Raw genomic sequence first — 12,718 nt, forward strand, 5'->3', positions numbered from 1 at the left:
TTAACAGCATCACCCTGTTCATTTCATGTCATTTAAGAAACACACTTCTGTTCACATACTGTACTAACATGGCAATGCACAGTCACAGTAAAATGTCTGTCCTGCATCATACTTTTAAGTCATACTATAGGTCTTTCTCATGGTGGACACTGGCACAATTAAATGGAGAGGAGCCAATGTAACTTGTTACACCTGCCTACATTTCACATTATCTGCCATAAGAAAGGTTTATAAGTCTGCCCAATTTGGTCAAACCCTCACTAGATCCAGCAAAGGAGTGTTAAAAGATAAAAAGCATCCAACCCAGTCCAGCAGTATTGTAAAAAGAATCTTGGGTGATGTTGGTTCAGTGTGTCGTCTGCAAACACTGCCAAGGCTACTAACGGCCATGAGGGGGAATCAGGCAAAATGAGTGCATGAACGAATGAATGAAAGAATGACCGTAAGAGTTTCTGATGAAGTATTTTGCATAGACTAAGTGTTCTATTTATGTATTCTTAGGCCCTTAAGTGTCAACATGATTAAGATATGATTTGATATGATTTGAAACCTGTTCACATGCTCCATGTTAAGCTATTCTATTAATGTTACACTTGTACTCAATTCATACCTGCATATCTTTGTTATACTGGTCCATCTCAGACAGTTTGGCAGCAGTGTCTTTCTCCAGAGCTTCCAGCTGCTCTCGCAGTTTCATACATGTCCCTTTTTTCTCTGTAACGCCCACCTTCAGGGTGGACATGGTTGCCACTACAAACAGATCAAATACAGTTAAATAAGCTGGAATCTTAGTCCTTAATCCTAGTGAAACAAAAGAGTGCTATGACACCAGGAGGTAGATTTGCAAGGTGAAAATCTCTATAATTGCATTCTCATTCATATGTGTCCAATATTTTTTTGAGGATATTTTCATGCTTTTCCATTTTTGCAGTGGTTTGATGCATTATGTTAAATAATTCCATATACATCTATCCAACAGTCTCTTTGTCCATCTACCCATCCATCCATCCATCCATCAGTGCTGCTACAATATGCTGTTGTTCCTGAGCTCTGTCAATTCATCCATCAACACTAACCAGGCAGGTTATTCAGAGCCATGTTTTTGAGTTTCTCTGTCAGTCTCTTCTGCTCCGGAGTCAGCTGGGACAACTTCCTCTGGAACTCCTGACCGAGAGGAAATGAATCAGAAGCAACAAGAAATGCGTCATTGGGGGGAAGATATTTGGGAAAACATAAATGCAACACACAACTGTTATAACCATTAATAACTGTCGTGGCTACTTTGCCCCTATAAAATAGTGTTTTGCATGTAGTGAGAGAAACACAGGACATAAACACACCCCTAGCTGTTTCTGCAGGTTGTTAATGTCTTGCTGGCGTGTGTCCATCCTTTGATTGGTCAGATCCAGCTCTGTCTTATGAAGCTTCTTCTTGTTCTGAAAGTCCCGCAGCCGGTCTGAGATCTGACGGTGCTTGTTACCCTGAGGCAGAGAGAAACAGAGAAACAGAGAGGATGACAGAAACTTTACAAACTTTCCTTAATGTGGTTGTGATGTGTGAGAGGCAGCTGGACAAACAGGCAAACCCTGTATGATTACAGTATCTCTACATGCATGTGATAAGTTGCAATGAAATAAACCTCTCCACCACTCACCACAGCCTCCAGCTCCATCTCCAGACTCTTTTTCTTGGCTTTCAATCTGATGATATCATCCTGCTCCTGCTCCCTCTTTATCTGGAGCTCTCCTCGCCGCCGCCTCTCCCACTCCTCCTTCCTCTGACGCTCAAGCTCCCGCTGTGCAGCCTGGAATGAACCCACACAGGACACTGAAGTGTAAAGAAACAATTCTCTGCTTTCACTATGAAGCAGGAAACGCATTTATATGAAAATACTTAAAAAGTGCTCCCTCACCTCTTTTCTCTCTATCTCTCTCTGTCGCTCTTCTTCTCTCTGCCTCTCAAACTCCCTCTGCCGCTCCAGCCTCCTCTCTTCCTCTTTCCTCCTCCTCTCCTCAGCTTCTCGAGCCTCCCTGTCTCTCCTCTCTTGCTCCTCTCTCGCCTTCTGAGCCCGCCGCTCCTGCTCCCTCCTCTCCGCCTCCTGCAGAGCCAGGCGTCTTTTCTCCAGTTCTGCATTCCCTCGCTCCAGGTTTGCTTTGAATTTATCCTCGAACGAATCTGTATATAGACAAATAAAAATACTGATGAAGTCAGTGTTGGTGTACTTTGTTTAAAGAACTTATTTTTATTTTAATTAGTTTTAAGAAGTAAATGTGAGTTCTTTGGGAGTATTAAAACGGCTAATGTGCCCATTGGACACTGGAATGGGGACACAAACTTACACATTTATTAATAAAATGTTTATTAATAAATGCTTATTTGACTTATTACTGACTATCTATTTGAGCTTGTGTATTTGAAAAGGATAATAATGGAGCTTTAAAACAGAAAATGTGTCAAACTTGCAGTTCCAGTAAAACTGCTTCTGACAAATAATGACAGACACAATTGTAAGATTGTAATTGATGTTTAGGAGATTTAGGGATTTTAAAATAGCTGTGAACCTAATATTTAAAAACACTTGATATAACCTTTAGTTCTAGCTGCTACAACCTGCCTTGTGACTGTGTGTAAGACGATAGTGTGAACAAACCCAACACCAAAGTGTGCTGCACTACACTACTTAGATTAACTTGACTGGCTACAGTTCAGGCTGCTGCAGGTTGCTACTGTGTATGTATGTCACCACAATATGTGCCATTATATTATTACTTGTCAGTGAATTGTATTAATGGAGCATTATCTTAATATAGAGAATAAGGCTTGTAATAATGCAGCAGTTAAACACTGTGTTGGTAGTGTGAGTACTGACAGTTGGCTTTGGCTTTCTGTGGAGGTTCAATGTCCAAGTCATCAGTCAGAGCTGCATAGACCGAAGAGCTGGATCCATTCACTGCACCCCTGGAATATAAATTTAAAATAACTTGAGTTTGAATTCACAATGAGTAAAATATTAAATTAACATACACAGTAACGTAGTCCATGTCAATGTTGTTGTTAAATTGAGTCATACGTGTCCACATACCTTCGTGAGGGAGGCACCAGCTCAGCAGGCAGTGTCAGCGGCAGTGGTTGTCCAATCTTTGCCACGTCCACCAGATGCATTGCCAGAATAAACTCCTCAGCTTTTAGCTTGCCGTCCTTATCCACATCCGCTAAATTCCTGCGGAAGGATTACATGATTTTATACTGACAATATTACCTTTGAAAGCAGTAGAATTACATACAGGATATGAAGGTACCTCAAGACAACTGGGACATATTTTGCACCTTTAGAGAACCAAGCTATTCAATATGACTACAACTTTCTGTTGATCAGCTGTTTTCATCACAGTTAAGTTATGACTACTGAACTTGCCTGTTAAGGTTAGCGACGAAAACTTTTCAGCTACTTGGACGCTGATCTACATTGACACGTCCAGTTATAGGGACCATATGACTACTATACCTTTATACAATGAAAACAATCATTAGTTTCAGCCCTACATAGTCTATATTATATATCATACTGTATACAGGCACACATATATTGTCTGGTGATCACACAAGGAGTTATCTATGTGTTGTATACTGTCATATATAAACATACTAAAGTAGTCCTTAAGATCCTATTGTGTGATGTCTCTGAGATGCATTTAAATACAAAAACAACATTCTAAAATAACCAGCTTTATTTCCTTTCATTTATCAGTAATAGATATTAAGTACAGCCTTAATTTGCATACAATGGCCTATTGTCATACCAGCTATAGCGGAATGAAGTTTCTTAATTCTGGCTGCCAAACCTGACTTTGCCTCTTGAACACAACGCTGTAGCAATCATAGGACATGTACAGACACACAGATATTCTCACCAGATGGAAGCCAGCTGTGTCTGAGTCAGCATCGTGGTTGCCATGGCACCTCTCACCTGCTGACCTGGCAACAAGAGTGACAAATGTCAGAACACGTGTATAGCACAGATGTGTGGGTGTGGTGGAGAGAGGAAGAGGTTAAGGGTGTGTGTCAGGAGCGGTTCAGTATGTGCTGATGTAAAATGTGCCGAGTGAACAAGATGCCTGTCACATGTATCACCACAGCTGGTGATTCCAGGTTTTCTTGATGTTTGTGATAAAACGTTTGATGTTGAAATAAAATCTATTCTATACTACTCATTCACCTGGATATAAGAGATGGTGATCAAAGGACTGTGTCAGTATGAACAACAGTTAACCTTTTTATCAGTATGGAGCTGTATGCTATAATCTACTAAGAGATTGGACTAAGAGCTCCAACAACTGAAAAAAGCCATTCATGTAATATTTAATATGCTGGACCGCACATAATGTGCATCAGGTCATACTGAGAGTAAAACATCAGAAAATCTGGCTGAAGTCAGAGTGAGTGAGTAAGTGTGTGTGTGTGTGTGTGTGTGTGTGTGTGTGTGTGTGTGTGTGTGTGTGTGTGAGAACATGCATGTACAGTTGTTGTTTGACTGCATCATGGCTATTTCAAGAGAACAGGTCCAGCAAGGCTTGTAGTGACAGGACGAAAAGACAAATGCATACTTGGCTGAGTGTGTGCGTGTGTGTGTTGAGAAACTGCCCCTGTGTCTGAAGCCGCCACTTCCTTAGCTGAGGTTTGACACGCATAGAAAGAAAGAGGGAGGGACCCATGAAATCATCACTGACTGTTGTTCATGAACGTCCACGCCTGCATTCCAGGCATAGTTTGTTAGTTTTGTATGACCTACACACTGTTCACATACATATGCACACACATCGTACCAGTGAGGTATCCTGTCATCTGTTTATCCAAGCTGTTGAACTGCTGTCTGTATTTGAGTCTGGAGGCATGTGGCACAGCCCAGTCGCTGGGACCAGTAACCATGGGGGACATCACAGAGGGGGAAGAGGAAGCGGAGCTGAAAGACAAACAGTGGCAACATGAAAATACAAGCTGAACGCACCAAACGTCAGGAAGACCAGTGTGGTTTCGCACTTCAAAAGAGACATACAAGACAAATGAGCTACTGATGGTGCAAAAGAGGAAATTGCTTAGTGCTTAAAATTTCTGTATGTGTTTTATTGTGCAAGTTACCTGCTAGATGCTAGGTCCAGCAGCGATGAGGCCTTGTTTATACCAGCAGGAGCACCAGAGGAGAGTCCTAGTGGAGAGGAGTAGGGGGATGCAGAGAAAGGTAGGCCTGACAACACAAAGCACACACACGTTATTTTACTGTAGCACAACCATAAAATCTGGATGCTGTGTTTTCCCCAACATATAGACATTTTTTTTTATAGTTTTCAGAAAGGGGAGGAGATCCCTGTAGTGGATCAGTAATATACTGTCATCCAGCCACTGCTGTAACCTTGTCAAGGTCAGGGAGACTATTTGTATGAACATGAGACAGAGAGACCTGACTCTGCAAAACCAGGCCAGGATTCATTCCTTTTCCCTCCATTTCCCCTCAAATTACAGACATATTTCATCAACTGCACTCTGCTGCAAACATATACAACATTTACTCTCAGAGCAGTGAAATTGTTCCTGCTTTGCTCCTTTTATGCTATAAGAAACAGAAAATAAGCATCTTGCATGTATGTATTTAATCATACAGGAGAACCCCCCTGATGACTCTTTCTGTCACTCAAAGCAGTGACAGATACACAATAGTACAGCAGAGGAAAAAAACAGCAGAGGAAACCGATAAATAAAAGTTAGAAATGAAAATTGTCCGTACCAGTGGCCAAACCTCCAGCTGGGATCGGATGGAGAATACCCATGGTGCCGTTTGGCAGGGTGGTGTTTCCCACAGTGGGCATCAGGGGCCTGTTGGGGGTGGAGGCTATTAGAGGGCTCAGGCCTGTTGCTGTAGGAACCAAAGGGGAGAGGCCTGTCATTGGTGTCAAAGGTGAGAGTCCGGGGGTTGCCATGGAGAGAGGGGTCAACATGGCAAGGTTTGTCCCGGGCATCATGGACAAGTTCGGCACAGAACCCATACCTAGGACACAACGGGTAAACCAGTCAATGTGCATGTGCACAAACATGTATAAAGATCAGTGAGACACACTTCAGATTAGCTTGTTCATAGGTTTTTGTATTGCATTTACATTTTTTAGTCTACATATTATTAATACCTATACTAAGTTTTTTTGTGATGTTTTTTATGTTTAAGGCTGTGGCTATTGAAGCAAAAGTGGCTATTGAAGCAAAAGTGACATTTCAGTCACATTGTGGACAGCTGAGTTCCTAACTAACTAACATCCACATACAGTATATAACAATAACAATAATATTAATAACACTGTACCATAAACTGAGTTGGTCAAGGATGAGGTGGGGTTAGTGAGGGTTGGAGCTGGCACTGGAGGCTGCTTCATGATGATTGGCAGTGCTAGGGGAAGCGGTGTACCCTGGAGTTTTAGCTTAATGAGCTTCATAGCGATGGAAAACTCTAGCCTGTCCATCCTACCATCCTTATTCATATCAGCCAGAGCCCTGAGAGACAGAGGACAACAGAGAGCCAACAGAGTGTGATATTGTGCTGCAAGTATAGATTTCAGTAAATACTTCAGTGTCAATGAGAGTGTGTGTTTCTCACCATATCTCAGCCAACACTGAAGCAGGCAGCCCCGATTGGAGGAAAAACTTCCTGGCCTGCTCCCCTACAGAAAGAGATGGAAGAAGAAAAGAAAATGGAGATTCTCCTGCATACAATACATCACTATCTACAGTATGTTTGTGCCTGCTGTGGTTAATGGCTGAAGGATGAGTCATGGTGAAATGGCATTATGAAATAATAATCACTGTGAGCATGATGCACCAACAGTCAGTACAACGATGTGTGTGTTAGTGTGTGTACCTGAGACATAGCCCATTGATGGGGAGAGGGTGTCAAACTTCTGATCATGTTTGACTCTCTCCTCTGGAGAGATCGCCCATACACTTAGACCACCTAGAGAGAAAAAGAACACAGTGTAATAAGCATCAGACGTAGAACATAGCCATTATCATTAGATGAGTATCAGCCCAATCAGCAGTGGCCTGTTCAAAGAAGCAGAGTTAATATCACTTTACTAAAGAGAGATCTTTTTATATCAGTAAATGTAAATTTCTGGATTCTAATTAAAAAACCTGCTCTTTGAACAAGCCCATGGCCCTGTTTACCTTCTTACTGTTTAAATAAATCACACAAGCGTAAATTACATAAAGACAACAACTAAACCTGAGCAAACCAACATACCCTTTGCATGATTACAAAAGAGTTAGCAACCATTATATGACTTGCAAACAAACAAACAAAGGAAGGAAGACACACAGACAGATGAGATGAAATGAGAGAGAAGGCCGAGGCCAGGCCCAGCAGGAATGCACTGATATTGACAAAGTGATAATGAAGTGCAGTGTTGCCAGTGATGTGTCACTTTGTTCAGAGAGGAGGGCAGAACACTTTCACTTTATTTACCTGACCAAGGCTGACTATACATCAGTTTTTACTTCACACTCCATCAACAGACACAGTGAATGGACAGTTGACTTCATCATAACAAAACAAATACAGTTCCTGTAACTAGTGTCAAAATATGGAGATAATGGAGTCAACTTAAAAATGACCACAGAGCACAACAGCTGTACTAAATGTAGAACTACAAATAAGCTGGTCCAGAAAGGACCTCACTCACACAAACAATAAGACAAATTACTAGTGCATATTCAGACACATGCACGTGCAGCCACACATAGGCATCAAACTAAATGAATCATTATCATTATTAGAACTTGCACCATGTTGGCCTCAGTGGATCTGCAGGGCCATAAAAATCACACCCGCACACTCAAACTTCTGGTCTGTCCCCCTCCTTTACACACCCACTCACACACAAACTGCAGTGGACTTACCATTCATATTTGCAGGTGGCAGAGGCAGAGAGGGGGAACTCCGGCAGCGTCCTCAGCTACTGCTAACAGCCATCTGCAAAACACACAGTCAGAGCCCAGTCGTCAGGCAATACTGCAGCTAAGATGGGACAGTGGTGTCACTAAGAGGAGGGAGAGAAAACAAGCAGAGAGAGAGAGAGAGAGAGAGAGAGAGAGAGAGAGAGAGAGAGAGAGAGATTCTGGTCAGTTAGCAGAGTCAAACAGGGCTCCTCCTGTTCTCTTCAGTCAGGAGCACTCTGGCCACATCCCAAAGCTTTTAAACTACTGGGACACTATCCACACGGACTCTGTAGGGGCCAGAGATCGGTGCAATACATACGAGATGGTCTTTTCTACAGATGCTGTGCTCATGTTCATCCTTTAGCACAATGCAAACAACATCAACAACAGGAGAAATCATCTGCTGTTAAACTCTGTTTGGCCTGTTTACTTCATAGCGGTATTGTGATGTTACATTTTGTTCTGTGGTGGGCAAGAGATTATTCGTCAATTATATCATGCGTCATCATTCATTCATTCATTGTAAAGATGTTGAGATTGCCAACTTCATTACTATCCAAGCAACCCCACAGTCTCAATGATTTCCAACATGCTTTCCTGTCACCACTTGTGTCAAGTCATGCACATGCAAAGCCAGTGGAGCTACTGATGCATTATATGTAGCAGAAGGGCTGACTTCCTCTGCAAGGTTGGGGTTTATAAGTTTTAAGAGATCACATTTAGCGCAAGGGTGGCAGTGTCTGTGTCGTTTTTTTTTTTTGAGTTTACAAGAGATTTCTCAAAAAGTGGTGTGCAGCAGTGTGGTTAGATGGCAGAGCCAGCTAGCTAGTCAGCTTTTGACACTATGCTTTACATTTTTTGTATTTCCTGTCAAACAATTAGACCACAGTTCTGTAACTTTGTTTTTTAAAACAGTTGGGAGGAAGCTTGTTGTAGGTCACAAAATGGTAAATGTACTAGACTGCATGTCCACAGACTAAATCCACCATATATGGGCTCCTTGTTGACAAAAGACAACACAACTTGTATCATGCTGGGTTTGCCAGCATATTTATAGATCTCATCTGTGACTGCAGTACTGTTCTGCCTGTTGGAATACAGCCACCACAAAACCGCCTTGTTTAGATACAGAACAGTTTTTTTGCTGTGGGATGAAGTGTGAAGTTTTGCTTCAGGAGGTCGCAGTACAAGACAGATAAACAGATGGCCATAAAAGCATTTAATTTAAATAATTTATGTGAATATATGCAATATATATGCAACATCAAATACAAAGCTGAATTTATCTTTCATGCATCATGTTGGTTCTGTAGCTTTCATATTCACTTCATTACTGGCGTGCTGAACACCTGCTTCCTCCATGACTATCTCTCTCCCATCAGCCGTCAGACTCACATGATGTAGTCTGAGGAGGAAAAGCAGGAGAGAAATTCCAATCTTTCAACTCAACACTTCCTGGCCGGTAACCCACAGACACAAGCATTTCCTCGTCCAAAGTCAGTCGACAGGAAGTGATCGTGGATTTTGGCAGAGGGACAGCTTTGATGTCCCAGAAAATATGACTTGGAGTTCAGAGCTAGGGTTGGAACTGGGAGCATTACAAGAATTACAGATTGCAAACAAAATTACTGATGGCTGACTTGTCTGCTGATATGAACTTTGGGAGAGAGAACAAGTATGAGAGGTGTAGTTTCTGTGAATGTGGCCTGGTCAATGCTCTCACAAGGGCAAAGAACAGCAAGGGAGGGCTAATCTACTGCTTGCCATCTGTCGTTCTCCCTCTCTCCTCCTGGGTCGAGTCCTCCTCTCCTACAGCTCCTTTTAACATCCCCACGCTTTCGCGCCTGTTTACATTACATTCTGCCCTTGTTCTTCATATGCAGTCTTTAATAAATATTGGGAGAATGAGTGCGCTCACATGGAGACTTCTACCATTAAGAATGTGTTTGCAGCAGGCCTAACACAGATACAGCAAGTCTGCATTATTTGCAGGAGAAAAACAAAGACGTCAGGTTACCATTTAGTAACCTCTGGTAATGTAACACTGTAGGTGATTATAATGAATAAATCAAAGATAGCAGTTGACTGTCGACTTTAAGGTTTCCAGTTTCCAGAGTGACAGAGGAGTCTGACTTTTCCTAAATGGACGGCTGCCTGACCAACTGACCGATTGAACGACTGACTTGGTGACTGACTTCAATGGTAGACTCAGTTTCGCAAACCTCAATATTTTCTGAAGGCACCTAGCCTAAAAACAATCTTCATTTTGTACCCATCACCTGTGATGCAGGACCCATTAAAAACTACTAAAAACAAGGTTGGAAAACAGACACTAGGCTTCAGGAAAGTGGCTGTGAGTGAAAGCCTAGATCCACTGTTTTGATAGCGTTACAGTGGTCATCATAGAGAAGGGGGTATAAGTAATACACTTACAGACAACACAAAGGTTTCTGGGTTTTTTTACATAAAGGTTTGCATGATCATCAAATGGGCTGGGCAATTTTCATAACCTCAAAAAAAACCTTTCAAAACACACACTGGACAGATCCTGGTAATGCATAGAGACCAGCAGCTGTAAGGTGTGCGTTCAAGCCTCGGTGTAAACCCATCCTGGTGCTCACACACGTGCAGAAGTCCCATTACTGTTGTCATGGTTGAATACATAAATAGACATATGACTCACATCGGGTCCCAACCTGTAGTTTATGAAACAGCTCTTCCACTCAGAGGTGGAGGAACATGCAAGTACACAGGGTATTTACTTACTAACAGCTGTCAACAGTTAAACAGACAGTAACCATGATGTCCACCACACTGGATCATCACAGAGCACTAAAGAAATATCACAACCAAAATGACACCTTGATGTTTTGTTACTGTTAGTCTGGTTGGTACAGTCTAGGAGTACATTGTCTCTCCATCTTAATTGTGCAGATTGCAACCAGCTGAGTGATGAGTGTTTGTGTCTGTATATATTACCTGTTTGTTCTGTGGTGTTTACTTAACAACGCCTCACAGAAATCTCTGTTAGATTGTAACATTGGTCTATTAAATTAAGTTTATTGGTAGCTATTGGGAGCCTGTGTGCTTTTGTCTGACTTCTTCACTTGCCAGGCACAATATGTAATAACAACAGGACATTAGAAAGTCTTTTGGGTTAGCCTAAAGAGGCCCAACAAACTACAGCCTAATACCCCATTTAATAGCTGGCATCTGTATCTGGATATTCTATATGAATAAGAAAACACATGTTACTGCATGGCGTAAAACGCACTCACAATGCATTGCGATCACGTTGTGATCTGATCTCAGCCAGTTGTAAATGCAATCTGTACAGCATGACCACATTCTTGACAAAAAAAAATCCACCCAGCAAGTTCAAAAGTCACCATACTCTGCCTCTTCCTGCAAGCTTGGGCAAGCCCAGCTAAAAACTACAAGTAGTAACAGTAGCTAGCAAGTCCAATACCGTTAATGATTACTCTGTTCCCTTTAAGTGTATCAGTAAGCTTTGTCAGTGAGCCAGCATACACAGTGGCATGGCTCTGAAACGAGTAAAGCTAAATGGAGTGCAGCCCTTTTTATATTATCAATTACATCTGTGGCTTTCCTGCTATGTCGAGTCAAAATGTCTTCTGTGAAAAAGGCCTGTTGGTCCAAAGCAAGACTGGGCAGTCCCTTTTAATGAGTGAGTGCAGGGCCTTTAGTTAAAAAACAATGGAAATTTGCAAACTTCTTCTGCTTGCACATTTTCTTTGGACTAAAAAATGACTACATTGAACTATTTTTCAAGGTCAACGTGAACCACTTAATGCTGAATTAATGCCTAGCTGGAGGGTGGTGGTAAAAGAAACACCACACTTCCTCAGACTGTGGTCTTTCTTTGCATTTATGGCTTGGCTATGTCGGTCAGACCTCACCTGATTCAGTTCTGCTTTGGTCAGTGCTGAAAGACAGGGACATTTATGTCTCTCCGTTAGTGTATACAACACAGAAAACTGTTTGATAAATAGACTCGCTGTCCCTGACATTAACTGCTTCAGTAGCAGCTTTGAACCATGCATGTCTTTCCCTCTTTCTCTAACTCTGAGTGCATCTGTCTGTATGTTTGTCCCTTATGCTCTGTTTAGTGTGCACTTTTTATAACGCTCCTTGCTGCCATTTAGACTCTCTTTTACATTGGCAGAAGGAAATAAGGAACACAATGAAGAACCATACAGAGATGAATGAATGAATCTTTTCTCATCTCTTAATGTCTCCACTTCCTCATTCCCTGACTCTCTTTTGGGCAGTCCTTTTTCCCTCTGTCTCTCCATGTGTCATTGTATATCTATGCCTGTCCCGCTGCCCCTAAATCTATACCCTACCAGTTGTGTGACCCAGACCTGTCCTCATCACTACTCTGTTCTGAAACAAGAACTGCCTGTTGTTCTACGAAATGATTGATTTCAGCCGCCTCGCTTGCTGAGCTCACACCAATGACATCAACTCCATCCATGACTCTTTCTGCCCAATGACTCTCTCTGTGCGTTTGTTTCTATATACAGTAAAATTACCCTCCAGTCTCCTTTATCACTCATTCGCCGCTTTTCTCTGTTATTATTTTTTTGTCTTTCTGACTCGTTCCCACCATAGAGCTAGCCTATCTCTTCAGCTGGCCTTGTTAAAGTGGTATTTCAGTACAACGCCTCCACCCACCCTGCCATAAACACCCCATCCACCAGTGGCGTTCAGCCATTCA

General features: G+C 42.1%; 1 protein-coding gene across 1 annotated transcript in view; it reads right to left on the bottom strand.

Annotated features, from left to right (window-relative positions):
• Positions 1-12,718, bottom strand: part of LOC139289565 (intersectin-2-like) — a 31,155-nt gene that overhangs the window by 16,028 nt on the left and 2,409 nt on the right. Inside the window, exons 2-16 of the mRNA XM_070911196.1 lie at positions 7,939-8,011; positions 6,902-6,994; positions 6,641-6,704; positions 6,350-6,537; positions 5,780-6,040; positions 5,137-5,242; positions 4,824-4,960; positions 3,912-3,975; positions 3,083-3,220; positions 2,870-2,958; positions 1,913-2,175; positions 1,655-1,804; positions 1,341-1,481; positions 1,077-1,164; positions 611-750 (exon numbers count right to left, since the gene is read on the bottom strand). Coding sequence (XP_070767297.1) covers positions 611-750; positions 1,077-1,164; positions 1,341-1,481; positions 1,655-1,804; positions 1,913-2,175; positions 2,870-2,958; positions 3,083-3,220; positions 3,912-3,975; positions 4,824-4,960; positions 5,137-5,242; positions 5,780-6,040; positions 6,350-6,537; positions 6,641-6,704; positions 6,902-6,994; positions 7,939-7,945 — 1,929 coding nt within the window. The 5' untranslated portion in view covers positions 7,946-8,011. The remainder of the gene's footprint in view (positions 1-610; positions 751-1,076; positions 1,165-1,340; positions 1,482-1,654; positions 1,805-1,912; positions 2,176-2,869; positions 2,959-3,082; positions 3,221-3,911; positions 3,976-4,823; positions 4,961-5,136; positions 5,243-5,779; positions 6,041-6,349; positions 6,538-6,640; positions 6,705-6,901; positions 6,995-7,938; positions 8,012-12,718) is intronic.

This window comes from Enoplosus armatus, chromosome 1 (assembly GCF_043641665.1).
Source record: "Enoplosus armatus isolate fEnoArm2 chromosome 1, fEnoArm2.hap1, whole genome shotgun sequence".
Taxonomy (NCBI): domain Eukaryota; kingdom Metazoa; phylum Chordata; class Actinopteri; order Centrarchiformes; family Enoplosidae; genus Enoplosus; species Enoplosus armatus.